The sequence below is a fragment of the Octodon degus genome, unplaced genomic scaffold (assembly GCF_000260255.1).
Source record: "Octodon degus isolate 3935 unplaced genomic scaffold, OctDeg1.0 scaffold00003, whole genome shotgun sequence".
Classification (NCBI taxonomy): Eukaryota; Metazoa; Chordata; class Mammalia; order Rodentia; family Octodontidae; genus Octodon; species Octodon degus.
The window spans coordinates 36737530-36763116 of NW_004524579.1; the positions used below are offsets into that span (position 1 = coordinate 36737530).

Below are 25587 nucleotides of genomic sequence, written 5' to 3' on the forward strand. Positions count from 1 at the left end.
AATAGTTCCCTATTGCAGTTATATAATAGCCAGCAATCATGGCATGATATCTGAAGGGTATAAAAACTAGAGGTAACAGCAGAACTTATGGTATTCCCTATAATGTGAGATATGTGTGGTGTGGGGTGTGTGTGTGTGTGTGTGTGTGTGTGTGTGTGCATACAATTTTCAAGGTATACCAAAGTCTGTCCTTGAGGGTGCCTTGAAGTTTCATTTTAGCAATAACTTGGCAGTTCGAAATTTTAATTTCCATAGTCACAAAATTCTCTTTTCAAATACTGTCTACAGTAGTGGCTGTTCAGGTTGTGGTTCTGGGATCAGGTTTGTCAGCAGCACTTATAGCTGCTAGGACTACAAATTTTACGTTGCCACTACACAGTTCAGGTTTGGGCATGGATCCTCAGAGATCTGTGTTTGGCCATGTTCTTCTTCTTGTGGTTCTGATTTACTAAGACCCAAGCACCACTGACTGAGAAACTGATTTTGTCTCATGCCCCAAACCTTAGGTTCCCCGCTGCTGGCTCGTAGCTTATCTTTTCCTGAAGTTGAGAGTGTCCAGATTAGAATTAGGTGTATCTGGTTAGATGTTTTTGAACTAAACCAACGCTTACAGTTTATAGACTAAAGGTGAAATTGATCGATAGTTTTTCGGTACTATTTTTCATTTGCCTTCAACTTTTGATTTTTTGATTACTGGTAATCTGTTATGATCAGTAAAGAAATTCATGGCATATTTGTTGTTTGATATAGCAAACAGAAATTAATATAGTTAGCATTTTATCATAACAGTAATCTGTTGTCTTTAGAAATAGTCTGAAAATTGCAAAATAAGGGTCAACAATTTTGGTATAGCCACTAAAGGATAACTCAAATTGGCATGAAACTAATGTGATGAAGTGATAGGAATAAATTGTCAGCTTTGTGTAACTAGATGAGTAAAACTGGGGCATTAACTATATAAGAACGCTTTCTATAATTTTGCAGAGTCTCTATTGTAAAACTTGTCTCCTGGTCCCCCTTCCCCCTTCCAGGACCATTTGACGAGATTTGAACTATATCAGGGTTTGCAATATTGGAAAACTTGAGTGGACTAAACTCTTCATTGGTTGTCTACACCAAGTAAACCTTTCAATCTGTATCTTGCTCAAAGATTTCAGTTTCTCGGGGAAAGTATTATTAAAGGTAGTGTTTTGGGCCAGCCAAATAGCTCAGAGAATTAAAGTACCTGCAAGCAGGCACAGGGGCTGGGGTTCAGGCTCTGGCCCTGCTGTGCAGGGCCCCGCCCCCAGGGTGCACTGAGACTGCGACTGAGACAACATGGTGTTGCAGCCTGTAATCCCAACTCTTGGGAGACTGTAAATAGGTCGATCACTACGGAGTTCAATGTAGTAGTGAGACCCTGAACATTCTGTGGACTCTTCCCTAAAATACAAACTAAATAAATAAATAATGATAGTGTCTTACACACAAGGATTTCTGGGAGTTGTAGTCAGGAGACATAGATTTTTAGACATAGACTAATCTGAGGCTGTATAATCTTGACCTTGGGCTTTAGTTTTCTTTGGTTTTGTTGTTATTGTTGCTGATTTTGTTTTTTTGTTATATTTATTTTACCTATAAGATAGCAGGTCTTGCTTCTTTCTTGTCTTTTTTTTTTAGGTCTTGGTTTAAATAAACAGTTGTTTTACTTTCTCTTGAAAGAAAAATAATTTTTGCATATACAGTGTAAATAAGATTACAAGATGTAAACTAAAGTTTCTAGCTAGATTACACAAATGTGAACAATTTTTTATGTCTCTGAATAATCTTTCTTATAATCTTTTCAAAATCTGTTTATAAAGTATGATGGCAGGTTAGTGATTTTGAATGAATTGTAAAGAAGATCGTCTTTAAAGTCAAAATGTTAGTTTCTTTTTGTTTTTAAATAAATATTGGCTCTGGTTGATAGAAACTTTTTTCAGGGTATATGGACTTGTTCAAATGTTATTTCTTAGTTTATGGAATTAATGTGAATTAAGGAATTAATATATGTTTACATTTTCACTTAGGTTTTGCTTTCTTTTTAACAAAAAATATAATCCTACTAAATCTGAACTATTTTCTTGCAGTGATCCATATGTGAAACTCTCATTGTATGTAGCAGATGAAAATAGAGAACTTGCTTTGGTACAGACCAAAACAATTAAAAAGGTAGGTTGCTGTTTTATGAAAATTTATTTAAGCTATAATTTAATCAGATTAAATTATGAATTTTGGCTTTGTAGAAATTCCATTTGAAGAAAAAGATGGCAGGATTTTTTATTTTAAAATATTTAACATATTTATTTGTTAAGCATCTGCCCTTAGCAGGTCTAAAAATTCTCCCAAGACTGAAACTTTTCCATAACACCGAAGATGTGAATCATTTCTGGTTTTTTGTTAAGTGATGGCAAAAATGATATTGTGAAAACAAGACTTGCTACAAGTTATTATTTTTCTTACAAAGAATACAGCAAAATAAAAATTTGAGGCTGTTATTATTCTTCATAATAAAATTTATAATGATTTAAGGTGCATTTATTGGCGTTTGTGGAATTGGTAGACACCAAAGGAGTTGGTTTAGTTTCAAACCATGTTACCAAGGAGAGCAAAATACTTGCTTTTGCTGTGTGAAAGCGTGTACAACATACTAGCAGAGCTATATATGTGTGTATGTTTTATTTTCTGAAGTTTTATGTGTATCATTTCATTAAATTTTAATTTCCATAATTATTGTTTCTTGATTTGCCTATCACCATGTTTTTTATACATATATAAATATATGTAAATATTTTCTTCATATTTCAGAGATTTATTGAAAATGCATGCAATCTATCAAAAGCATTGTTTTCGTCTGTGTTTTAAACTGACTTGTGGGTTACTGTTACTTTTGCTCACTGCCTCTGGGGAGGTGGTGGATAGTCCAGCACTGATGCACATTCCTGGGCAGCATGATTGCTTTAAATACAGCTCTCCTGCTGCTGCCCTGCCCATGTCCCAATCCTTGGTCAGGTCATTTTGTTTAGGGAACAATCATGCAATGTGCCCTCCGCCTGGCATTGAGACTGGCATTAAAAATCTGTTTTGCAAACAGAGGCCGGCGGCATTGGCTAGTGGGAGGGAAGACGCTGGCGGAGCGGGGAGGCCGTTGTTCCTCAGCTAGGCGCTGTCACTGCTCTTAGCATGGAGGGGCCGGAGGGTCCTGGCCACCTGCTGGATTGGAGCCAGGAAGCCAAGCCGCACCCCAGGCGCTGACTAGAAATAGCACCATGTGTTTCCTTCCGAGGGGAGGCCCTCCTCCTCCTCCTCCTCCTCTCCCTCCTCCTCCTCCTCCTCCTCCCTCCCCGCGACCCGTGCAGGGTGTTGCTCCTTCTCTAGGCTGCCAGCCTGCTGGTTAGTATGTCTGTGCCGCCCTGCGGTCGCTGTCGTCTTCCTCTCTTTGTGGCGCTGTGCCGTTCATTCATTTTGTGGTCTCTTGTTGTCGTTGGCTTCCCTCGCCTGCCCCTGCCCAGGGAGCTGCCCTCCAGGAGGCTGTCGCCACAGCACGGTGGCCTGCAGCCCGGCCGGGCCCGCCCCTCCTCCCTGCACCACCACCCTGGCTCCATTCACGTGCAAAACTGTGAAACCCCATCTTTATTTTAGGATGGGATTCGCTGTGGCTTTGTGGATAGGACATGTGCTGATTTTTTAAAAATACCAGTTCAATGTTCCATGAATTCTGTGTTGTGTGTTTTCATGATGCTCTACGTCGATTTTTATTATTTTATGTATTTATTTTTACTTTACCCTAGTAAAGGAAATAGGCTCAGAAAGGCAAATATCATTTTGACTGAAAAATATCTATAGCTGTAGGTGAGGTGATGGTTTTTCAGTCTCAAAAATTTTACCTGTGGGTCTGAATGTTTTTGTATGAGTATTGTGCCAGTGGGAATGCATAAAAGTACATGTATGTGTTTATTTGTAGAATGTGCTTCATCTCAATTTTGAAGAATGTTGGGCAGCCTTTGTTTTGTTTGCTAAGGACAGAAGTATTTATGCTATGTTCTTCAAGATATGTATTTAAATACATTGATAAAGAGATGGAGGGAGGAACTGAGGGAGGGAAGGAAGGAGCGAGGGAGGGAGACTGAAAGATAGATGGCTAAGTATTCCTTAACCTGATTATTTGGGGGAAAGAAAAAGAATAGTTCCTTTTTGGTTATAACCAGCAGATTTTTTTTTTCTTTCCTTTGTATAAAATCTGATCATCAGTGTAGTTTTTGTTTTTCAAATTTCAACATGTGTATAAAGATTGAACACTGTTAACCTTCCCCCACCGACTTCATTCTTCTGCAAAATAGATTTGTAGCCAGCAGAGAAAAGTCCACAGCATTCACTTCCTTCTTCACAGGACACTCACATCAGTGCTGAATTCTTCAGGAAAAAATTTTTTTATTTTCCTTATTATAAGTCTCTGGTGTTTTTCCTGCTGGTGATAGCGTACAATTTATGGTTTCAAATCTACGAATCATCTGTTTCATAAATATGCTCCTCCCCCAACTACTTGGTTTATAGAATAGTCTCAAGCAATTGACGAACTGCTGCTTTTATTGCCATTTTTAGAAAATTTTTTCTAATCAAGAAAAATTTTTAAACAAGTATAAAGACTGTATTGTACCAGTAATTGTTAGTTTCCAAGGCTATAAAAGATATCACAAGGTGATTTCTCTTCCAGACGCTGAACCCAAAGTGGAATGAAGAATTTTATTTTAGAGTAAGTTTTTAATGTTTTTGGTAATTGTTACTCCTATCTAGCTCAACCTATCACAATAAATTCAACTGGAGGAAAGCTGTATCATTTTTTAAAATTGAAGATTCCTTTTAAGACAAGAAATATTTCGGTAGCTTCCTAATGTGTCCCAAGTTTTGGAAGAGTGAGAAGTGGCCACAAAATCTGGACTATTATATTTGTGGGGGAGAAATCTATTTAAAAGAAACATTAAGTGGACCACAAGATAGCCCAGTGGACTAAGCACCTACTTAGGCAAGCACAGGGACTGGGGTTTGATCCTGGGCACCACAGGCCCTGCTGGGCCCACCCCAGGTGTGCTGAGCTGGCCACCAAGACCAGGGGTGGTGGTGCATACCTGTAATCCCAGCACTGGGGAGGCTGAAAGCAGGAGGATCACTACAAGTCTGAGCTATATAGTGAGACCCTGTGCCAAACCCATTTAAAAAATCATAAACAAATATAAATAAAATCATGGATGGCTTAACAAAGAAAAGAAACATTAAACATAACCAGTTATGGGTCTGGAGATGCAGCTTAGTGGCAGCTCTTGCCTAGCATACCACAGCTCAGGGCTCAATGCTCGAGCATCCCAAAAAAGAGGAAAAAGAAAACCTACCAATTCTGCTCCAGTTTAGGGTGAAACTTTGTGTTATTCAGACATTTAATATGTCCGTATGTGTGCACTTCTATAAAAATACTTTTGGAACTTAAAGCCACTTAATAAGGTAAATTTTCCCTACTCTTACATAGTTAATATCCATAACAGGGTTATGTAGAAATGGCCCAATACTGTACAATAGCTGGCACTTCTGTTCAGTGAGCTTCTGTGATTGTCACTGGGTTTTGTTAGCAAAATTCTGAAGATACTAAACTGCTCAGCTATTTAATTGAAAGAAAGGATTTTTTTTTTCTCTTTAAAATGAAAAAAAGAATTGTGTAACTGCTATTAAAAATGCCTGTGCTCCAGAATACCCCAGACTGGCTGCGGGCACACATGCCCGAGGAACAGTATGGCCACGAGGCCCCTTGTGATTGTTCCTGACCTCTTCTTTTCGATTGGGATAGCATTTTATTTGTTCCACACTTGGATAACTATGTCTTGCATCTGTTTTCTATTATTTTCAGAGCTGAAATACAGCACTGATATTTTAATACTTGGTAGATCCTGTGTTCAGCCTCCTCCAGATGTATTTTAAATTACTCCATGAAGACCTGACAAGTGACTGGAGGCTGAGAGGTGTGACTGTCCCCTTTTAACTCTCAAATACAGCTTTCTTCTTGTGGAGCTCCAAGTTATTTACTTTCCTTTCATTTGAACCACATTTGGGTGAATGTTAGTGTGCTCAAAACATTTTCAATGATTCTTGACTATAGATGTATTTAAATTCTATTTTTTAAAGATCTCTTTATTTCTTGTACCAGTTTTTATGGTGCTTACTGCATGCTGCAACCTCAGTCGGTGGTACAAAGTGTCTTCAGCAGGAGACCTGGGTCAAATCTCTGGCTTTACCATTTATAGTCTTTGTGACCCTGGAAAAGCCACTGAGGATTTTCAGTCTCCCTGGGTTCCTTGTTTCTCATAAAGGAAAGGGGAGTCCTTGTGTCCCTGATTTACATGCAGTAATAATGAACCCTTGAGACCATGTCTCATGAAGTTGGTTCTGATACCTGAGTCTAGATGATGGTGCATGAGCCAACTCGGTGACGTCTTAGTAAAGAACAAGAAGCAAAAGTCTATTGAAAACCTATTAATTCTGAGCCTGATCCCACATTACTAGAACTAGGTGGATCTTTCTGGTTCTCGCTGATGGTTCACAGGGTAGGGCCTGGAGTGAGTAGGCCAGAACCTGTTTATATCCTGGCTTCCCAACACACATGTTGTGGGCTCCTGGGCCAGGCACCTCTTTCCCAGAGTGTCAGTTCCTCATGTGTGAAATCGAGGTGATAGCTACACATCACAGGGTCTCTGTAAGGATTAAATAAGATCAAGTATGTTGATCTTTAACAAGGAGATAATGCCTTAAAAAGTTATAGTGACACATAGCTACTCTTCGTGTTTTCTTAATTTTTGTTGCCACTATTAGTAGTAGCAGTAATAGGCCTAGGAAATTATTCTCTGGCAGATCCCTATGTGAGGATATGCAAAAAGGATGCCTGGTTTTAGTATATATATGAATTCTTGGAAGTTCTTTGGGATTATCCTTTATTATTCTAGTAATATAGGTAAGGGCCTTACCTTTTTCTGATATACCAAAATATTAGGGTGGAATTATATTTAGTAGATTTTATTTAGTAGGTGCAAATTTTATTTAGTAGATGCAGTATGCCAGAAAATTAGGTTAATTGTTCCTATTATGCAGTTGAGTCAGGTATGTTATAATGCATTATTCTATTCTGCCCCTTAGTTTTTCAAATGATTCCTGTTCAGTTTTAATATAATATGTATGTCCTTTCTAGGTAAACCCATCAAATCACAGGCTCCTCTTTGAAGTATTTGACGAAAACAGATTGGTGAGTCTTCGTTTTTGAGTTTTGCTTCATTTTTTAAACATTGAATTTTTAGGGCTGAACCTTCTGAAGCTCTGTCTGTTGGTTGCATATGCTCAAAGAGAGGCCTGCTTTTGTCCTACTGCTAGAGTTAACCATTCTAAAAATATCTGTGTGTTTATAACATGGAAAATTTCTTTGAATATGTATGTAATTTTTTATTTCAGTTAAGATTATTGAAAGTTACTGGTGATAATCTTAGTCAGGATGTTTATATTCTGGTTTTGTGAATACAGTACAATAGGCAGATCTGTAAAGATGCCATCGGACACATAAACAAACCAATGAGGAATTTTTAAATCTAAACCAGACTCTACTTCTGTGATCCATTCGGTAGCAGATCTATGGTAATTCTCTCTGGAGAAATGTATTCTAACAAGTATATAGGAAATACACTTAGCAGGTAGTTAAGCTGTATTTTAAAAATGGTACCTTCTCAAGCGAGATCCTTAGTAAATACTTTCGGAAGCAAAGATGGGGCTAGGAGTAGAGCTCAGAGGTACAGTGCTTTCCTGGCATGTCAGATCTCTTGATTACATACCAAACAGTGAAAAAATAAAAAATCTTCAAGTTTTGATATAATCTAGTTGAGTTACCCAGGCTGGCCTTGAACTCAAGACTGCCTTACCCTCCCAAATAGCTATGATTATAAGTATCCTACCCCACTCCTAGCTGAAACTCCATTTTTACTTTCTTGTTAGATGGAATGAGATTCTGCTGAGGGATCAGTTCTTGCTCTTACCTTACCCAGTGATGCGAGGCATAATGTTTAGGTTTGATAAACCAGTAATTCCTGTAGACATAGAGTCCTCCATACTCACCTATAGTCTCTGATTCATTAAGTATAATAACGCGTGAAGATGAGAAAAGGGTCACAAGTGAGGAAAAAAATCATGCCTTTTTTCTTGTGTTTTAAGTTCATCATTCCATTATTATTATTTTTTTTTACTAAGAGAAATCACTCTTTAAATAAAAGCTGCGCATTTCCGTGATCTGAAATACTGACTGTACTTGAGATGACTTTGTCTTGGATCAGAAACTATATTTCCAAACCAAAAAGGGCTTTGAAGGCAAAGCTTTTAAGAGCTTCTGTACGAATACCAACCTTATCCTAACAATCTCACTTTATAATAATACTAAGCCGAACAATCTCACTTTATAATATTAATACTAAGCTTCGCCACAGGCCATGCGCAGTGTTGTTACTATGCAAAGAATGCTGCTGGTGCTGACTTTTCTCTTTGTTGGCTGTTAATCCAACAAAGAGAATGCATGATGGTAGAAGTACTTGGAAGTTCTAGCATTAAACAAGCTGGCTTTCATTTCATAGAGGTCAGTTTTGGCCCTCAGAACTCATGCTTTTAGAAAACATGTTTGGATTTATGTAAACACAGGGTTAATCCTCCACGCCCTCGATTCTAGAACTATTGACAAAGTCATGCTTTGCAGATTTTAAATAAACTTTGTGTCACTTGTAGCAGATTGGTATTTTATTTTTTAACCTCCTTCTAAATAAACCTTTCTGGTAAAAGAACTGATGTTTCTGGTTCATAGAAAAGAATAAGTTTAAAACACATAGAATATTTCCAAGTTAACTATGAATCCGATGACAAGTTTTTGAATAGGAACTTTTATTTCTTAGGTCCTTTTTGGCTCATTGCAAACATAGGAAGATTCCATGTTTGCATCCTAACTGTGCTATGATTTCTGACTTCTTACTGAAAAACAGCTCCAGGCAACATTTCTTCAGTATGGTATTTAATTTAAATCACTCAAAAGCCACATGGACACCCTTCTTATATTTTCCTTCCTTTTGCGGGGAGGGTTTTTTTGTTTTTTTTTTTTCTCCTACCTGGCATATGAGAGTGAATGTTTTCTCCAGCTGGGTTTCTTTTTCTCTGGTACTTCCATGTCTGACAATCATGTTATATGTGAGGTCCACACACTCCTTTAAAAATAAGAGGTGTTCAGAGGAGCAGGGGACCAATCAGAGGCACAGCTGGCCGCGTAGTAAGTTTGTGCTCCCCTGCGCCTCACTTCGCTATTTTGTTACTTGTAGATCATGGTCTAATTATTTCCCATTAAAGGGACACTAATTCTGTGGGGCGTGTAATCATATTTATAGCATGTTTTATTAGTTTGCATTCCCTCGTGGTAGTGTAGTGATATCATAAATAACAGAAACATAACATCTGACACTTATGAAAGGGTTTCCCCGTCATCCAAGCTGTGTTTTCCTTGTTATTTGCTGTGGTGGGTGAGTGGGGCTGTACCAGTGTGTGTTTGTGTTTAATGCACTGGGACCCTGGCGGAGAGTCCCATTGCCGTGCGTACTTGGGAAAGAAATGTCCCGTGAATGTAACACGGGTAGATTTACAGCAGCAGGGCTGGAGGTGTGTGTGCTGCCTCAGTCAGCTGCATGAGCTCCCTGCTGGGCTGCCCCTTTCTGACAGAGCAGCAGCAGCTGGGAAGGTGCTGTTTCAGGCTCTTGCTGTTTAAAAAAAATGAGAGCGAGAGGGGGGAAATTGCAGTAAGTCCACAAGCTGGCATTGGAGGGGGAGCGCGCGGTCATGTGGTGCTGGCCATCCTACCCTCTGTCACGGTGTAGATGAGAGCTTTTTGCTCTTATCCAATCATGCCTGGAATGCCGCTTGCCACTTGGGCTATTTCTGCTATCTGTCGCTCTTGGTGCCGCAGTGCTAACGGTTTGGCAGATGGGACACTTTTTCTTGGAGTTGGTGTCTTTGGTTTTTGACTTCTGGCAGTGCCGGGCTTGTTGTTGCTGCTCGCCCTCTCCCTCTCGGCCCCCCTGGTCACCATGGCCCATCGGCTTCGGTTTCATTTTGGCTCTGGTCGCAGCAACACAGCCCCCGAGTCAGAGATCCTAGACCAGGAGAGAGAAGAAGACTTTTTCATGGCATTCCACACCCTCCCGCGGCGGAGCGGCCCACACCCCTTCGCCCAGAATGGAGGGGAGGACGGTGGCGGCCTGCAAGAAGGCGTGGGCGCGCTCAAGCGCAGCTCGTCCATGTTCATCCCGCAGCTCCTCACCAGTATGGACGCCCGCCCCACACGCAGCTCCTCTGTGCAGATCTCCCTGCAGCGCAAGGCAGCTGACGGTGCCACTGACGGGTGCGGGCCACCCAACGGCTCTGAGGACCGGCCTCCGAGCGCCACCGCCGACCTTGGGGAGCAGGCCACAGCCGCGACCCAGAGTGCTGTGCGGGCGCCCTCCCCAAGGGACACCCCCGGGAGCTCCCCTCCGAGGGCAGCCCGGGACCCCCAGGTCAATGGCACGTGTGACTGGCGCTTGCGGGACCCGGGCTTGGCAGATGGCTCAGAGGAGGCTGTCCCAGGCCTGCGTATCCAGCACCGCGCCTCTAGCGCAGACATGCGCCAGGTGCGCCTGCTACAGTTTGGATCTGACAGCCAGGCAGCCCAGGAGCCCAGGCGCTGGTCCCTGCAACATGTTCCTGATGCTTCCGGAAGCTCTGGGAAGCGATGCTTTGTCTTCCAGTTGCAGCAACCTCATAAAGGTACACCAGGGCTGGGCAATGACTTCAATTTTGGCTTCACTGGCACAAAGGGTGACAGATTAGTGAGGTATCCCCGCATTCGGCTGGAGAGGAGCACTTCATACCCTACCCAGCCCCGAGTGGGCCGGGGAAGCCCCACAGAAGAACGTGGAGTCCCTGAGATGCTGCCTCGGACAGGCAGGATGGCTCCTGAGATCCGCAGGACGAATTCCATGGAGAGGACTCCACAGGGCCAGGGGTGCACCTTTAAGATCAGGCAGGATCAAAATGCGGGTCAGCAGCATTTCCGGATTCTTGTAACTCGGGAGCCTGAAGAAACTCCCCAGAATTCTGAGGAGAATGGCAAGAGTCCTGGTTCGCCAGGAGTGAGTGCTCCGGTAAGTCCGCATGTTTATGAGTGCAAGTTGCTGAGACCACCATGGAGTCCCAACTCAGAAAACTTATTCTGCATTGTACTTAAAATATGCTTCACCCTCCATTCTGGGAGTTTCCCTGCTTCAGGCTAGTGAAACCAATGTCTGGCAGCGTTCTGGGACAGTGATTTGTGGTCCAGAGTTTTGGTAGAGGTCCACAAAGCTAGGTACCCCTTCAGAAAATGGTTTCTTTAGATCTTCAAAGTCAGAGATCTCTGTCTGTTTGGGAAATCTAAGCAAAACACACATACACCCTTTTGTTATTTTTCCTCCTGAATAAAAGAATTTAAAAAATTTATTACTTAAAATTAGTCTGCCAAAAAACAAGTAAGTGCCCCAATAGGTTGATATGGGAAACACATTTTAAAAGCTGCTTGCAGATGTAGTCAGTGACAACGTTTCCTTCAAAAATAATCAGTTTTGATAAAGGTGAACATGATATTACAGTGGACTTGAATTTCAATGTCTTAATCATTAAGTACACATAAGGTTTGATTGGTTCTTCCTAATGGCCTTTTTGTTGTAGACTGTTGCTGGTCCTTATTATGTAATGTATTGTCTTTGATTTTTATTCCATTAGGTAATAGTGAAGAAGAGTAGTGTCACTCTGGGAACAGTAAGAGGTGTGCTTTTGAGGCAGATTGGCTTGTGGACCAAGGTTAGGGAAGCAGTGTGGGGAGTCACTAATGGTCGTCGATTGTAAAGCCGTGCAACTTTACACAGCCCACTTGAGTGTCTAAGCCAAGGACGCTGTATGTAGCACAGGAAGGGGCCTGTCTGCAGCTGTGCAGATGGACGCCTTGCAGGGGACCCTGGTTTCCTCCGCCTGTGTTCTCGCCCACTCCCTTTCAGTGAAACGGAGTACAGAGAGACAGATGCTAACTCTGCTAGGCATATGATGACGCTGCAGCTTTCCTAGTCCAGAGTGGGATAAAAAGTTGAATTGGTTAGATATTTTTTACTTATGCTCACTAGCTGTTGAGTGTTTCCCTAAAGAACAAGGTGCTTATATTTTTAAACTGGACTTTTCCCCTTGAACTTCATGTGGGTACTGGTTAGATGATACGATTAGGAAATAATGCCTTTGGGGCTTCCATTTGGATTTCACTTGTGAATTCTCTTCTTAAAGTGCGCAGCTTAGATAGGACTCTAGGATTGTGGGGTCCTTTGTTGCTTTGTGTTCAGAAGTATTTTTGTGAGTCAAATAAACATCATCACTGTTTCTCACCATTTTGAACATATAATCAGATACTAAATGCAAATATATTTTTCTCTCCTTTCAGTTCTTTATTGACTCTTATCCTTTTATGAAGAAATGGCTGTTTTATGTTGGTCTGAACCCAGGCCACGTATTACACCATAATACAAATTTCAGTAGTGCAGTAGCTTTTAACCCACCCCAGCAAATGAACATAGCAGGTGTAGGCTTTTGCTTAGCATCACAGTTCCTTGGTGAACGTGATCTACCTACCATAGGAAGGTGCAGAAAAAATGCGCATCCTAATGTTTTGATAACAGTTCAATTACATGGCTAAAAATGAATCATTTTTGTAGTCGAGGTGTTGGACAAATGCAGTTATTTATATTTAAATTCTCATTTGGTTTGGAGTTTTCATTGTAATTAAAAACAGAATATATTAAAAGTATGTGTCTCCTAGAAGGGCTGCTTTCATCTGCAAGGACTGTGTAGTAGAAAGCAAGTTTTACAAAGTTGGAAATACAAACCCTAAAGTAAAGGTCATTATGCAGAGCAAGTTGTTTTATCTAGTGAGTGGATTTCATAGATATATGTCATCCTGCACATAAGTAAATTAGTACATGATTGGTAAACTGGTTTTCTTTTAAGGAAAAGCTTTCTTCTTTAGAAAACAGAGTTGATCGCATAGCAAAACTCTGCTCCATTCAGCAACTTGGTACATGATTCCTACAGACCAGGGGGAGGCAGCAGCTGCCATCACCTTATTTTTAATCTTGAAAGAAAACATTCACTTGGGTATCCATAGCCTGGCCACCACCAGGCTTTTATGGCGTTTCTAATGCATTCTGCTTTGGTCAGAAAAGCATTGAATTATTAAATTTATGTGAAAAAAATAAATTGATTATAGTCTAGTTTCTCAGTGATGCAGAAAATCTTTTTAGGTGTAGGAATTCCTTTTACAAATTGCTCAGATGTGAGAAGCCATGCTGTAGGTCTTACTACCACAAGTTTAAGTAGCTGAGTCCTTTTATCTTTCTGGTCCTCCCAAACCTCCTGCCATGTACAAACCTAAAACACAACATGACTCCAAAAGCTGTTAACTAGCTAGATTTTTAAAAAAAGATTCAGAGAGAATATCACGTGGGAATAGCTTTCTCCAGACCAGGCAGTGGAGCACAACTGGAGTGAGGTGTAGGGGTACAGGCTTGTGATCTTAGCACTCTGGGGAGCTGTGGCAGAGGCCTTGGTATAAAAACTAAGTGTAAATGCCCCAGTTCATTCTCCAGTACAATAACAATAAAAGGCAGAAATGTTTCCTGTAGTCATTTCACTGAAATATTTTAGAGACCTTAGTATTTATCCATTCAACCTGTGGCATTTTTAAATAGCGTAGTTATTTCTTAAATTAGTTTTTGGCTAATTTGCGTTGGTTATGAGCTGCTTCATTGCATTAGAGTTATTCTGAGGAAGTTGGGCTGGCCATTGTCAACATGTGAGCCCTCTCTGAACACTGTTTTGTGCATAACAACTGCTAAATTCTGCATTTTACAAGCTTGAGGAGCCAACTTTCTAATTCCATTAATGTTATTAAGTGTTCAAAGTCTACTATGCCTATAACATTGCACTAGTTACTTGGAATGTTTCGGAGATGGCCTCAACTTTTTGCTGACACAGAGGGTAAACACAGGGAAGAGGGCGTCCAGGAAGCAAACCCAGAAATTCTCACACCTATTGCCCATGCTAACAGCAAAGGGGGGAGTGTCCTTCCCTTCCACTATAGCCTTTCTGAGTTTTCCAGTGTCTCCAGCGGGCATGTACTTCTCCGAAATAGTATGGTAATCCTTTGTGACTAAAAGTTTGTTTGGTGAACAGCAAAGATAATCTGTGTTACTTTTATTCAGAGGGAATTTGGGGTTGAGATGGTTTTACTGTGCAGAGAATTTTCCTGTCAGTAGCAGTTGGTGTCTCTTTTAACCCTAAAAATAACTCTGAATGTCAAATATATAACCATCACTTATTTTGAAAACATAGCAGCAACATTGTAATAGATAGTGAAAAAGTAGTATTCCTTGCATTGAATTGGTTTCTGATTGGGTTCTGTAAATTTTTCCCCTCCCAGATATAGTAGTGGTCTCTTCATCTGGTCATATATAATAACTTAATACTATATAAAAATTTTTGGCTATTTTCACTATTTTGCCTACTCGAACCAATCTTTTACAGTGTATCAGCAGTTTACACTGATTTGTGTTTGTCAACATTAACATACAGGACTTGAAATGATAGCTCATGTTTTAGGACTTCACAAGTGAAGAATGCTTGTTTATTCTGAAATTAGTATGTGCAACTATCTATTGTAGAGGACTTGTCTCACAGCCTTTCTTTCTACCATCTAAATCAGTGTTTGTCATTCCTTTAGATGAAAGTGTGTGATATTGCCATTAGATCTGATAATAGTTTGTATATATATATACACACACACACACAATAAGAATATATATCTATATATGTGTATATTATAAACAGGGAGATAGGGAGGGAAAGTGGGAGGGAAGGAGACAGAGAGGCACAATCAAAAGGTATATGTTAGGTCAAAAGGCACTGTGAATGTTTCTTGTGATGTATTTGCCAAAAAGCTTAAAGATAATTCATTTGGGGCCTTTCTGTTGGCCTCCTAGTGGGAAGAGGCAGCTTTAGGGATGTAGAGAACCAGCCCTGGCAGTTCACTGGCCACTGGCTTGGAGACTTTCAGTATTAGACTTCCCGTAAGCCTAGTCCCTCATCCATAAAGAGGAAGGTAAAAATGTCCAGCTTCCTAGACTGGGACCTCAAAAGCATAGCTTCTAAATAAGTGAGGCAAATGTGTGCAGGCACCATTTCATGAACCAAGCATACAAGTCTTTCATCTAAGAAGTCAATGAGATTGTCTTTTGAACAGGCAGTTTTTGCTTGGCATAGCATCAAGTGCAAGAACAACAAGAGTTTATGGCAAACCTGGAAATGTACTGTCACCATCAGGCCTGTCCGCTGTGTCTCTAACAGTGCCCTGTGATGTCACAGGTCCTAAAAGGAATTGACCTGTGAGTCAAACATCGAGGAATTTGATTTTTGCATTGTTGATTTTTTTTTAAATCTTAAGAACATCTTGGCTGCTTTTCCCAGGCATTTGTATCATGTCATTCTGCTGGGACGGATTTCCAGTGGTCAGGGCTGCGTAGAGTCTTTGGAGGCATGTGAGCCGCAGCATCATGTTATCTATGGCTTCCCAATTGTGTGCGTTACAAAGAAGGGAGCTGTATGGGAATGTGCCTTACTAGCTGCTGCTGTTCACAAGGCCTTCATAGATGGTGCAGCTGCTTCGTTTAACTGAGCCTGGAGGCAGAGATCCTAGTCATTGAAATCAATCTCCAGTTATATAATACATACTAATAAGAAGCTTGCTCTCTCTACATAGTAGTGCACAAGACCAAAAGAAATTTATTCCATGTAAGGATTATCTTAATATTATATAAATATTGGATATTTGTGTGTAGTCTGACCTAAAAGGTAATGATACTTGGGCAATTTGAAATGAATGATCGGCAGATTTTCCTAAATAAAAATAATTAAATACATATTATTATGCCAAGAGAGTTAGCTATCCTAAATACACTTTTTCCTGTTAACTCTTAAATACTTTACTGAGATATTTGCAATATTAGAGAAGAAGAAAAATTGACATCATGCTGAAACTGTTGATCCAGTACATAGATGCCTGAATTCTGAGTTTCCTCAGAATAAATGCCAAAGAAGCTTAGGAATCAAATCCACAGTTGGCTGGTCATTATTCCAAGGTTTGTTATTCTGTCCACAGTGCTCCACTTCCTTTAACTCTCGCCAGGCAGTGTAGCATTCCATGCCCACACAAGAGAGCACAAAGCAGAGTCCACATGCTGTGTGTGTCATTGTCCAGACTGAAAATCAGAAAGGCCTAAAAGAATGGAATGTAGAAAAACACAGTTAGGACCGGCCAAATAGCTCAGCAGATTAAAGTGTCTGCAAGAAGGCGCAGGGGCCATGGTTCAATCCCCAGGCCTGCCATGCCAGCCCCGACCCTGGGGCACACTGAAATGGCATTTGAGATGGGGCGTGGTGGCACATGCCTGTAATCTCAGCTCCTGGGAGGCTGTAAACAGGTGGTTCACTATGACTCTGATCTAGCAGTGAGAACCTGAACGCCCTGTAGACCTTCCCTAAAAAAAATACAGGAAGAAGAAAAAACACAGCTAAAGTCAGTATTGCGAAATGTCTAGATTTTCTGGGCCTGTGGAGCTTATTGAAAGGTTTTTTGTAATAATTTTGACCCAGTGTGCATCATGAATGCCTGATGTTCTCAAGGAGCTTCCATTTTTGGAATCTCTTTATTGTTCCACCACAGTCACTTGCACAAGCTCTGGGACACAGCATGGGGATAAGTGAATAAGTAAGTGAGACAGGTGGCTTGATGTGAGTGGGCCTGAAAGGAAGCCGCTGCTGTCCTGGCCAGCTCTGTGCTGTGTCCTGAACATGAATTTGTCTCTAGGAGTCACCATGTTTTCACAGGAAGTTTGGTTTTCAGGGTGGAGGATGCAGTAGGTTAAGTTTCACAAAGCCTGCTTTTTATACACGACCTGTTAGCGCCATAGCCTTTTCTGATCCTTCTGAAATCAGGTGTGTAGATCTGCCCATGAAGGCATCAGTCATGACACCATATTTCTGATACTCTATAGTTTTGAAATCGTTCAGAACTTCGTGTTCAATGTGCCATACACTTCTGCTGAATGGATGAAATTTCCCCTGGGAGCAGAGGACCAGAACGGCCCCAAGCAATTTTGCCGTTTAGGGGTCCCTGGAGTTTTTATAGACAACTTTCGTAGATTACAGTGAGGCAAGTGGCTTCCACTGCCCTGTAAAACAACTTGGAGGCATTTGCTTTGAACCCCAATGATGATGCATTATCTTGTGTACCTCTTCCTGGGGGTCAGGTGGGCCGGAAGCATGAGTAAGCAGATAAGTAGCTGGTGATGCAGGTCGTTCCTGGTGGAGCTATGTGGCCTCTCGATCGCACTGTTTATAGATCAGTCGAGAATTGAAAGATTTTTATAAGATATTTAATGATCCACATATCCTAGTTCACCTGCTACCCTGAGAAACTTTAAAGTTTCATAATAAATCATACATCTTGAGAATTTTGTCCAGGTTTTGCAGTTAACTTGAATGTAGAAGTTGAGATGGAATAGAAATCCTCAGGTATACACATTAAACTCCAAAAACCATAATACTTCTTCAAAACCAGGAGTTTTTCAGCCTACGAGTTACACTGAAGTAGCATTGTCTCCCTTATTTTACTTGAGGAATTACCCCAGTGGAAAACTAGCCCCAGTTAAACACAATAAACTAGTAGCATAGCTCTGGAATTCATTTGGACTGTCTTCCGAGTGAAAATGGGCTAAACATGGTCTCTCTGTTCAATATGATCTTACTGATTGTCTTTATACTTGATCAAAGGCTACTACATGGAAGGTAAAAGTAAGTTTTTTAATTGCATTTCAATATTTAAGCTACTTTACCTCATTAGTGGAAATGATATTTCATAAAAATTGTGACCCAGTGCTCTGCTCATCAAGATATATGACTGGGGGCTCTGAGACCAAGACTTAGGGTGCAGTGTGCGTAAGGCCTGCCTGCACGTACAGTTGAAGTAACATTAGCAAGAGATGCTCCTGCTTTCTGTAAAGAGGCATTCCCCCCAGCTAATGTGCACAGGAATTATTTCTTATTTTCAATTTATAGACTTGTAGAGCTGAGTTGCTTTGGAACTTATTACGTAGGTTCTTTTAATTTTAGAGACAAGGAAACAGAGCTTTACTTTTGCATGATAGGACTGTTCTTTTTGTGTCTCAAGTATCCAGTAATTATTTTTGAATAATTGCTTCATACATAGTGCTGCCCTTCTTGATATAGGAAATATAAATGTTTGGAAAGCCTGGTTTAGAGATTCCAGTCCTTCAGACAGACGAGACAGCTGAGCCCATGAGGCCCACCAGCAAAAGCTTTTATTCTTGAGAGCAAGCACTAAGCAAGTGCTGACACCGAGCACAGTGAGCGGGTGACAGATTGCTTACTCAAGGACAGGAGAGGCAGGAACTATGTCACCCAGAGGCAAAATTGGAATGGCACCCTGAACGATGACCAGACTTGTGTCAGTGGTCAGTGGAGAAGCCCTGTGGCAGGTCTACAGGTAGACATGACCACCAGGAACATGGTGGCCTTTTTTGCCCAAGAATTGCCTTGTTTGTGCTTGGCAGGTATCATGAAATCAACTTCTAATGTGAGATGTGACAGAAAAGCTTGAGGGTGTGGTTGCCAACATGAACCATTCCTCCTCTCATGCAGCCTGCAGTTGAACAAATTCCTTCCTTGCCAGAAGCCCTCCTCAGAGCTGTTCTTTCCGCACCAGCCCAGGCCAGGCTGGGCAGTGAGATGTGGCCCCTGCTGGGGGTGGCAGAGATGGGGTAGGCGAGACCGAGCGTGAAACAGGTACTGCCGCTTCGGTTGTGATGTCTTAACACTGGGATCAAAACTCAGAGACACACAAGCGTTCTTTATATGGATGGCTTTTCTTTCTTTCTTTCTCTCTCTTTTTTTTAATTTGTGTATTTGGTACGGGGTCTCCTTATTAGCAGCTCAGACTTGTAGCAATCCTCCTGTTTTCAGCCTCCCCAGTGCTAGGTTACAGGCATGGGCACCACACCCAGACTTGGTGGCCAGCTCAGCATGCCTGGAGGCTCGGGGCCAGCGCTCCATGTGGTGTGGGGATTAAACCCTGGTCCCTGCGCTTGCCTAAGCAGGTGCTTAGTCCACTGAGCTATCTTGCTGGCTTTTTTTTTTTTTTTTTTTTTTTCTTGCTTGCTTTTTGAGACAGGGTTTAGCTATACATTTCAGGCTGGCTTTGAGCTCACTTTGTAGCCCAGCCTGACCTCAAATTTGCAACAGTCCTCCTGCCTCAGCCTCCTGAGTGCTAGGATTATAGATGTGTGCCACCATGCCACTTTGGGTTGGCTATATTAACTGTTTATGTAGTAGAAAATCTATCCTGAACAACATAATATCCTGATCATTTTCTTGGGTTTTTTTCTTCTTGGTTTGTAATGACGTTTATGTAAGAAAATGCCGATTCTTACTCAGTTTACGATACGGGAAAAGTTATCTGCTGTACACTGTATATGCATTTAGATTGAACAAAGCATAATCCACATTTTCACCATTCAAATTAAATCATATTCAGCTATATGTGGCTATGTTTTTACTTGACCTTTTAACAAAAATCAAGTGTAGTATTAATTGTTTATAGATAAAAACATTGGAAAAATTCATAATATTGATTAAATCTGTAACTTAAATCAACTGCTAAATTTAATTTCAAAAGGAAAGTTATATCCATGTAAAATATTCAACATCAGAAGATAAGCAGTTAAATTTGAGTATCAAATCTGTGAAGGGTGACCATTTCCTAACCTTGCAAGCAGAAAACAAAACCACAAAGAGAAGTTGGACAGAATCAGCTATATAAGAGTATTAAATTTCTGAACCATGAAAAGTAAAATCAAGAAAATAGATGATTTTCTTAGTGTATTAATATGATTCTCTCATATTATACTTCTGTGTCCATAGTTTTGTATGCATAATTTTGCAAATGTGTTTCTGTCTATGTTGTACAAGTTCTAGTAAATACTAGAAAAATACTGAGCCCCAACCCCCTTCCTCCCTCATTTATGCATGTGGAAGTAAATCTGTGTCAGGGAAGTCACACAACACAGTTAACAGTGAAGGCACAAAAGTCATGCTTAAATTGCATCGCCCCATACCTCTTCCTTTATACAAATAAATATACATAAAATGGGAAAAATTGAGATTAAAAATATAGTATTGGAATTGCTGTCATATCTATTCACAGATTTGATATTAGAATGCTTTTTAAGCATTTTAAATATTTTTAAATGGTAAGGTCAATTATAGGTTCTAAGATAATTAATTGTGCTTTGAAATGTTGGAGTTAATTGAGTTGAAGTTACAAATCTAAGCAGAAGCCTTTAGCAAGAGGTTTTTATTCTCTGCTTTTAAGGTCAGGGTTGCTTTCCCTAAAGTTGCAAAGAGTAAATTGATTGGAGGAAATATTTTCAAGAGTATTGGCTACAGTGAAAATAGTTTGGTAATTGTGCAGTAATATTCAGGTCAAAACTGTTAGACTGTTTGAAAAGCGAATGCTCAGTCTTTGCTCTGTGTATTCGTCACCCAGAATTTCCAAAGTTGAAATCTTCATTTCAGCCAGTATGTATAGATTTATATGCAACAGGTCAATTGATAGTTTTATATGTCATTATTTTTACTTATGAAAATCCGAGCATCACAAAATTGTGCTTCCTGGAGTTTACATGATTAAGTACTTTTAAAATTACAATTCTTATTGTTAGAATTAATCTCATCTCCTGTGTTCACATTGCTACTCAGAGCTCAATTTCTAAAAAGTGATCCATGCTTCACGTTTTAAAATCAAGTACCCCCAAAAGCCTATTAAACTTGAAAGCAGACCTGTTGTTACCTTAAAGGGTAATGCTAGAACCACTCATCAAAATAGAAGCAAGACAATTGACAAGGGATATGGTCTCTGGCAGGAACACTGAGAAAGCGTCTTTCTGTTTCTTGACAGAGAAGCATGAAATCTTAAACTTCTGTGGGCACCCTGAGTTTGCAGGACAGAGGGGCCACCCCCACTTCCAAGGAAGGGCTTCTTCTGTGAAAAGAGAAACTGCACACATTAGCTAGACGCCGAGCTCACGTAAAATGGCCCAGTGCCTTTAATGGTGTTCTGTGTTTAGAGAGCCTTTGACGCATTACGTTTTGTGTGTGTTTGTATAAGCAAATGGGAAAAAAGTCTGTACTCACGTTGTTCCCCTATTTGCCATTGCCTCTGGACTGAAGAAGAACCCCAATTCGAAGGGCTTGGGCAGTGAAGTAAAGATATAATTCTGCACCTAATGTTTATGTCCCAGTTATGCAGCAGAGGAAACGCATATATTTCTAAGTGTTGATGAGCTCTTAGAAACAGTTCTGCTTGGTGGAAATACTTTGGATGTCAAGGTGAAAAAGATGGCCATGCGGTCCTGACTTGCACCCATGATATTTATATGAACCCTTTCTAGAACCCCCACTGAGCTTAGTGGTAGAGTACTTGCCTAGCATGCGCAAGGCCCTAAGCTCAGTTCTCAGCACAGTCAATCAATCCATCAGTCCACCCGTTTTTCATACATAGAATTTTTTGCTGCTTGACTAAAGGGTAGACCTCCCCACATGGGTCCAGTGAAACCTCTAAGACAGTCCTGGGAAGGTGCTAATTTGTAGCATTATAAAAATTCCCTGAAAGAGTTCCCTAAACAGTCTAAGCACCATTGCAAATTCTGAGAGCCTACAAGGGGCAGAACAAGCCACCATTGATCCCATGCAGCCTGTACTCTGGTAGCAGAAAGATGGGTGGACAACATAAATTGTAAATGTACTACATGGCAGGATTGCTGAGGGTTTCAGAATGGCAAGGAAGAGGGGTGCAGCGCAGGGTGGCCAGCGAGCACCTCCCTGAGATGAGAACAAGCAGCCAAGCACGTAGCTGGTGGGAGATTCATCCAGAACAAAAGATAAGTAAATACCAAAGCTTTCAAGGCCAGGTGCTGCTACAAAGGAGGAGGAACCACAAGGATGGGCTTGTGGAGGAAGAAGGCATTCAAGGGTGGACTCTAGAGCTCATGAAGGTGGAAGGGTTTGCAGATCAAAGCAAGCCCTGGCAAATACGTGGAGATGGAAGGCCACAGGAAGGGTTAAGAGAAAGAGGGCTGGACAGGTCCTGATGGAGGGGAGGGCACAGCAGAAGGGGGCAAGAGCTCTTAAAGGAGGAGGCCATTACAGCAGCTCACTTTGCCTTCAGGAGGCACTGAGTCATCCCTGGCCTGTGCTGTTGCCCTTACACACTGCATGCATACAGACACGCATGTACATGCACACACAGCCTGCATGCACACAGCATTTATTCCCCTGGATACCAGGGACAATCATCAGTTCCCTGAGGAGGTCATCTCACCTTCATACATAGTCTTTTATTTTCGGGTTGCAGTATCTAGAAAATAGGAAGCTTTTATGCTCCTTCAGGGAGTGTTATTTCAAGATGCTTTCTGCTGCCTGTGTCATGCCAGGATGTGGGTGGATGTATTTTTGTAGTTGTGCACCAGAGAGTCTGCTTCTGATTTGCAGATTGCATCTATTACAAGGCATATTATCCATTGATGAATAATGTGTAGGTCACAAAGCTGATCCACCACTTTTAAAATAGCTCATCTATCCTGCAAGCCTCAGCCCTGAGAGAAGCAGGCCCTTTAAAAGCATTTTCTGGAAGCAAAGTTTTGACACGTTTTCCTCAGCTTCTGGGATTACTGTTCTCTAGTTCACATTTCCTTACGGGGTTGACGACTTGAGGATGAGTAGATACACAACCTCAGTTCATGGAGAAGACAGGAATAGGGGCAGAGAAATAAGCTTTAAGGCTATTAAGGAAAGTGGTGCTTTTTTGGCATCAGGTACTGAAAAATTTCCATGTAAAGATGGAAAAATCAAACATCATGCTTTGGACTTTAGGCATCAGACAGTCACCCAACTAGATTATCCCCAAGTTTCTTTGAGCAGAAAAGACCAGCCACTGTGCAGAGGTTCTGTGTTTGGAGGAGCCAGGGGTGTAGGAGGAGAGAAAGCATCTTCCTGGGAGCATTCATTCAAGAACTAGACAGAGGGGGGCATGAAGTGATCCGGTGCACCCTTCTTTTTTCCCAGAGCTGAACCTTGCTGTAAGCAATCGCCAGTCGTAGACACTGCACTGGAGATTGTTTTTCCTTTTCAACAGGTTTCTTTTTTTCTCTAACATGTTGCAATATTCCGTCAGTGGCCAGGTGACATCTGTTGGAATGCTGGTGTGTGTTGCCAAGCAAAACAGATGCAAGCAGATCTGCCTGAAGTGAAGCAAGAGGGAGTGGGTTGGGGGTGGAAAATAGGGTATATTTGGAGGGGCAGCAGTAATAGTGAGGTCTACAGAATGGATACATAAGTGTTTGGTCAGTCATTGCTTTGAAACTGTGTAAAGCATGCTAGGGTCCTGCATATATTTCTAAGCATACTGAATGGTGTTTTCATTTCCCACCTTGTATTCAGGATGGTGTTTGACTGATTGAGTACCTAGCCTTCTGCAAGCCGCTGCTCAGTAGGCTTTTTTTTTTTTTTTTTGGAACCGGGGATTGAACTCAGGCCCTTGCGCTTGCTAGGGAAGCGCTTATTCCACTGAGCTATCTCCCCAGCCCTAGTAGGCTTTTTATTTTAACTTCATTCACTTAGATTTCTGCCAGGTGCCAGGTTGAACTCTTAATATATAGAGTGGCCAGAGTAGGTTTGGAGGCACGCTACTCAGGTGGAACCCGGGGGATTCTGATATACAGCCAGGGTTGAGAAGGATTAGTTTAAGAAGTTAATGTATCTGACAACTTAAGTCTGGATCTGGTTAGTTAGTACTGATCATTGGGATAAATGCCAATGTTGGCATCTTTTCTTACCTGCTCTTCTTCTGCCACCCCCAAGTCTGCACTTTATGTTGTGCCTCTTGCTGCAGGGGGTGTGTGTGTGTGTGTGTGTGTGTGTGTGTGTGTTGGAGTACTTTGGTGGGTCAGTGATCCACAAAATAAATTTCCATTCAAATCAGGTTGGACAATACCTGTGCATGAGGAGCAACGTGGTGTTCTGGCTATTTGCAAAGTAGGTACAAAAGAGCTTATCTCCCTGAATAGCTTAGAAATGAAAAGATTAATTTTCTCTTCAGTTTTTAGGTGTAAGCAGTAAGTGAAAGTGGGGCTTTCAATTCTAGTCTTGCCAGGACTGGTCTGTCCTGTTAGAGCTTGTGTGCAAATACCTTTTATCCAAGTAACTTAACGTATCTTTCTGCTATAAATATTAGCTGAGTACATTTTTGTGGCTTTTGAAAACTCCATTTCTTGACAGGTTGTCAGCTTTTCATGAATTTCAGAGAACAGTCAAGAGGTTGTTTCTTTTTTACAGTATTTAAAGCGTGACATTAATGATGAAAGAGATGAAGGTTACTAAGGCCACTTTTTATGCTAGATAGCTTGACCAAAGGCACATGGGAAAGAAGTCGCAGTGCCTTACCCTTTGGTGGCCTGATAGGCCCAGCCTGGAGATTTCTTAAGTAGAGCCATATAGGGCAATCTGGAATGTTCTGTGAGCTAAGGGCCCAGGGAGAGCTTGGCTTTCAAGTTGACCAGCTGGGGGCCAGGGGAGATAGCTGAGAGACACAAGCGCCTGCCTGGAACGTGCAAGGTCTTGCGTTCGGTTTCTTATACAAAAGCAAGCAAGCACGCATGCATGCACGCCCGCACGTGCACATATTGGCCAGTCATTAGCTCACTTATGTTGCTCTTTTGTGTCTTCATCAAATAAGACATAATAACTGTATCTAACACTTTCTTGACTCACCATCACCCTCCTAACCATGGATTATTGTAAAGTCGTGTCATTCTTCATGGAAATGTACATGTATCTGTTATTAACCATGCTGGCAGGGTTCACAAGATATGTAGTACACTTTGCTTCTTCATCAAAATTCTCCACCAGGCTGCTTCAACCAAGCAGTCAGGTTCAGGTTGCTGTGGTTCCGTCCCCACAACTCAAGCCAGCCAAACCTGCCCTGAAGGCATTCGGAGCAAAAAAAAAAAAATCCTTGGGTGCCAGGGAGATGGCTCAATGGAATAAGCATTTCACTGGCAAGCTCAAGGGCCTGAGTTCAATCCCTGGTTCTTAAAAAAAAAAAAATTCTCAACCACTGTGATCTTTGAGACAATTGTTACTTATTGTCTGTGCGTTACAGTTCTTACTTATCCATGACCAGTTCTTGCCACTCTCAGGATAGCAGCCCTCTACCTCATTTGCTGTTTCTCAGTAAGGCTGTAGAAAACAGATAGCTAAGCTTGTTAACATTGCTTT

The 25587-nt window shown here is 41.3% G+C and overlaps 1 protein-coding gene across 14 annotated transcripts in view; it reads left to right on the forward strand.

Moving 5' to 3' along the window:
* Nucleotides 1-25587, forward strand: part of Nedd4l (neural precursor cell expressed, developmentally down-regulated 4-like, E3 ubiquitin protein ligase) — a 342174-nt gene that overhangs the window by 194301 nt on the left and 122286 nt on the right. For 6 of the 14 annotated variants that reach the window (XM_023715286.1, XM_023715293.1, XM_004623689.3 and 3 more), the window contains 3 exons: nucleotides 2109-2190; nucleotides 4733-4771; nucleotides 7247-7300. In XM_023715286.1, coding sequence (XP_023571054.1) covers nucleotides 2109-2190; nucleotides 4733-4771; nucleotides 7247-7300 — 175 coding nt within the window. Of the gene's footprint in view, nucleotides 1-2108; nucleotides 2191-4732; nucleotides 4772-7246; nucleotides 7301-9899; nucleotides 11250-25587 lie in introns of those variants that run through there. The other 8 variants (XM_023715259.1, XM_023715263.1, XM_023715276.1 and 5 more) reach the window with 4 other exon arrangements.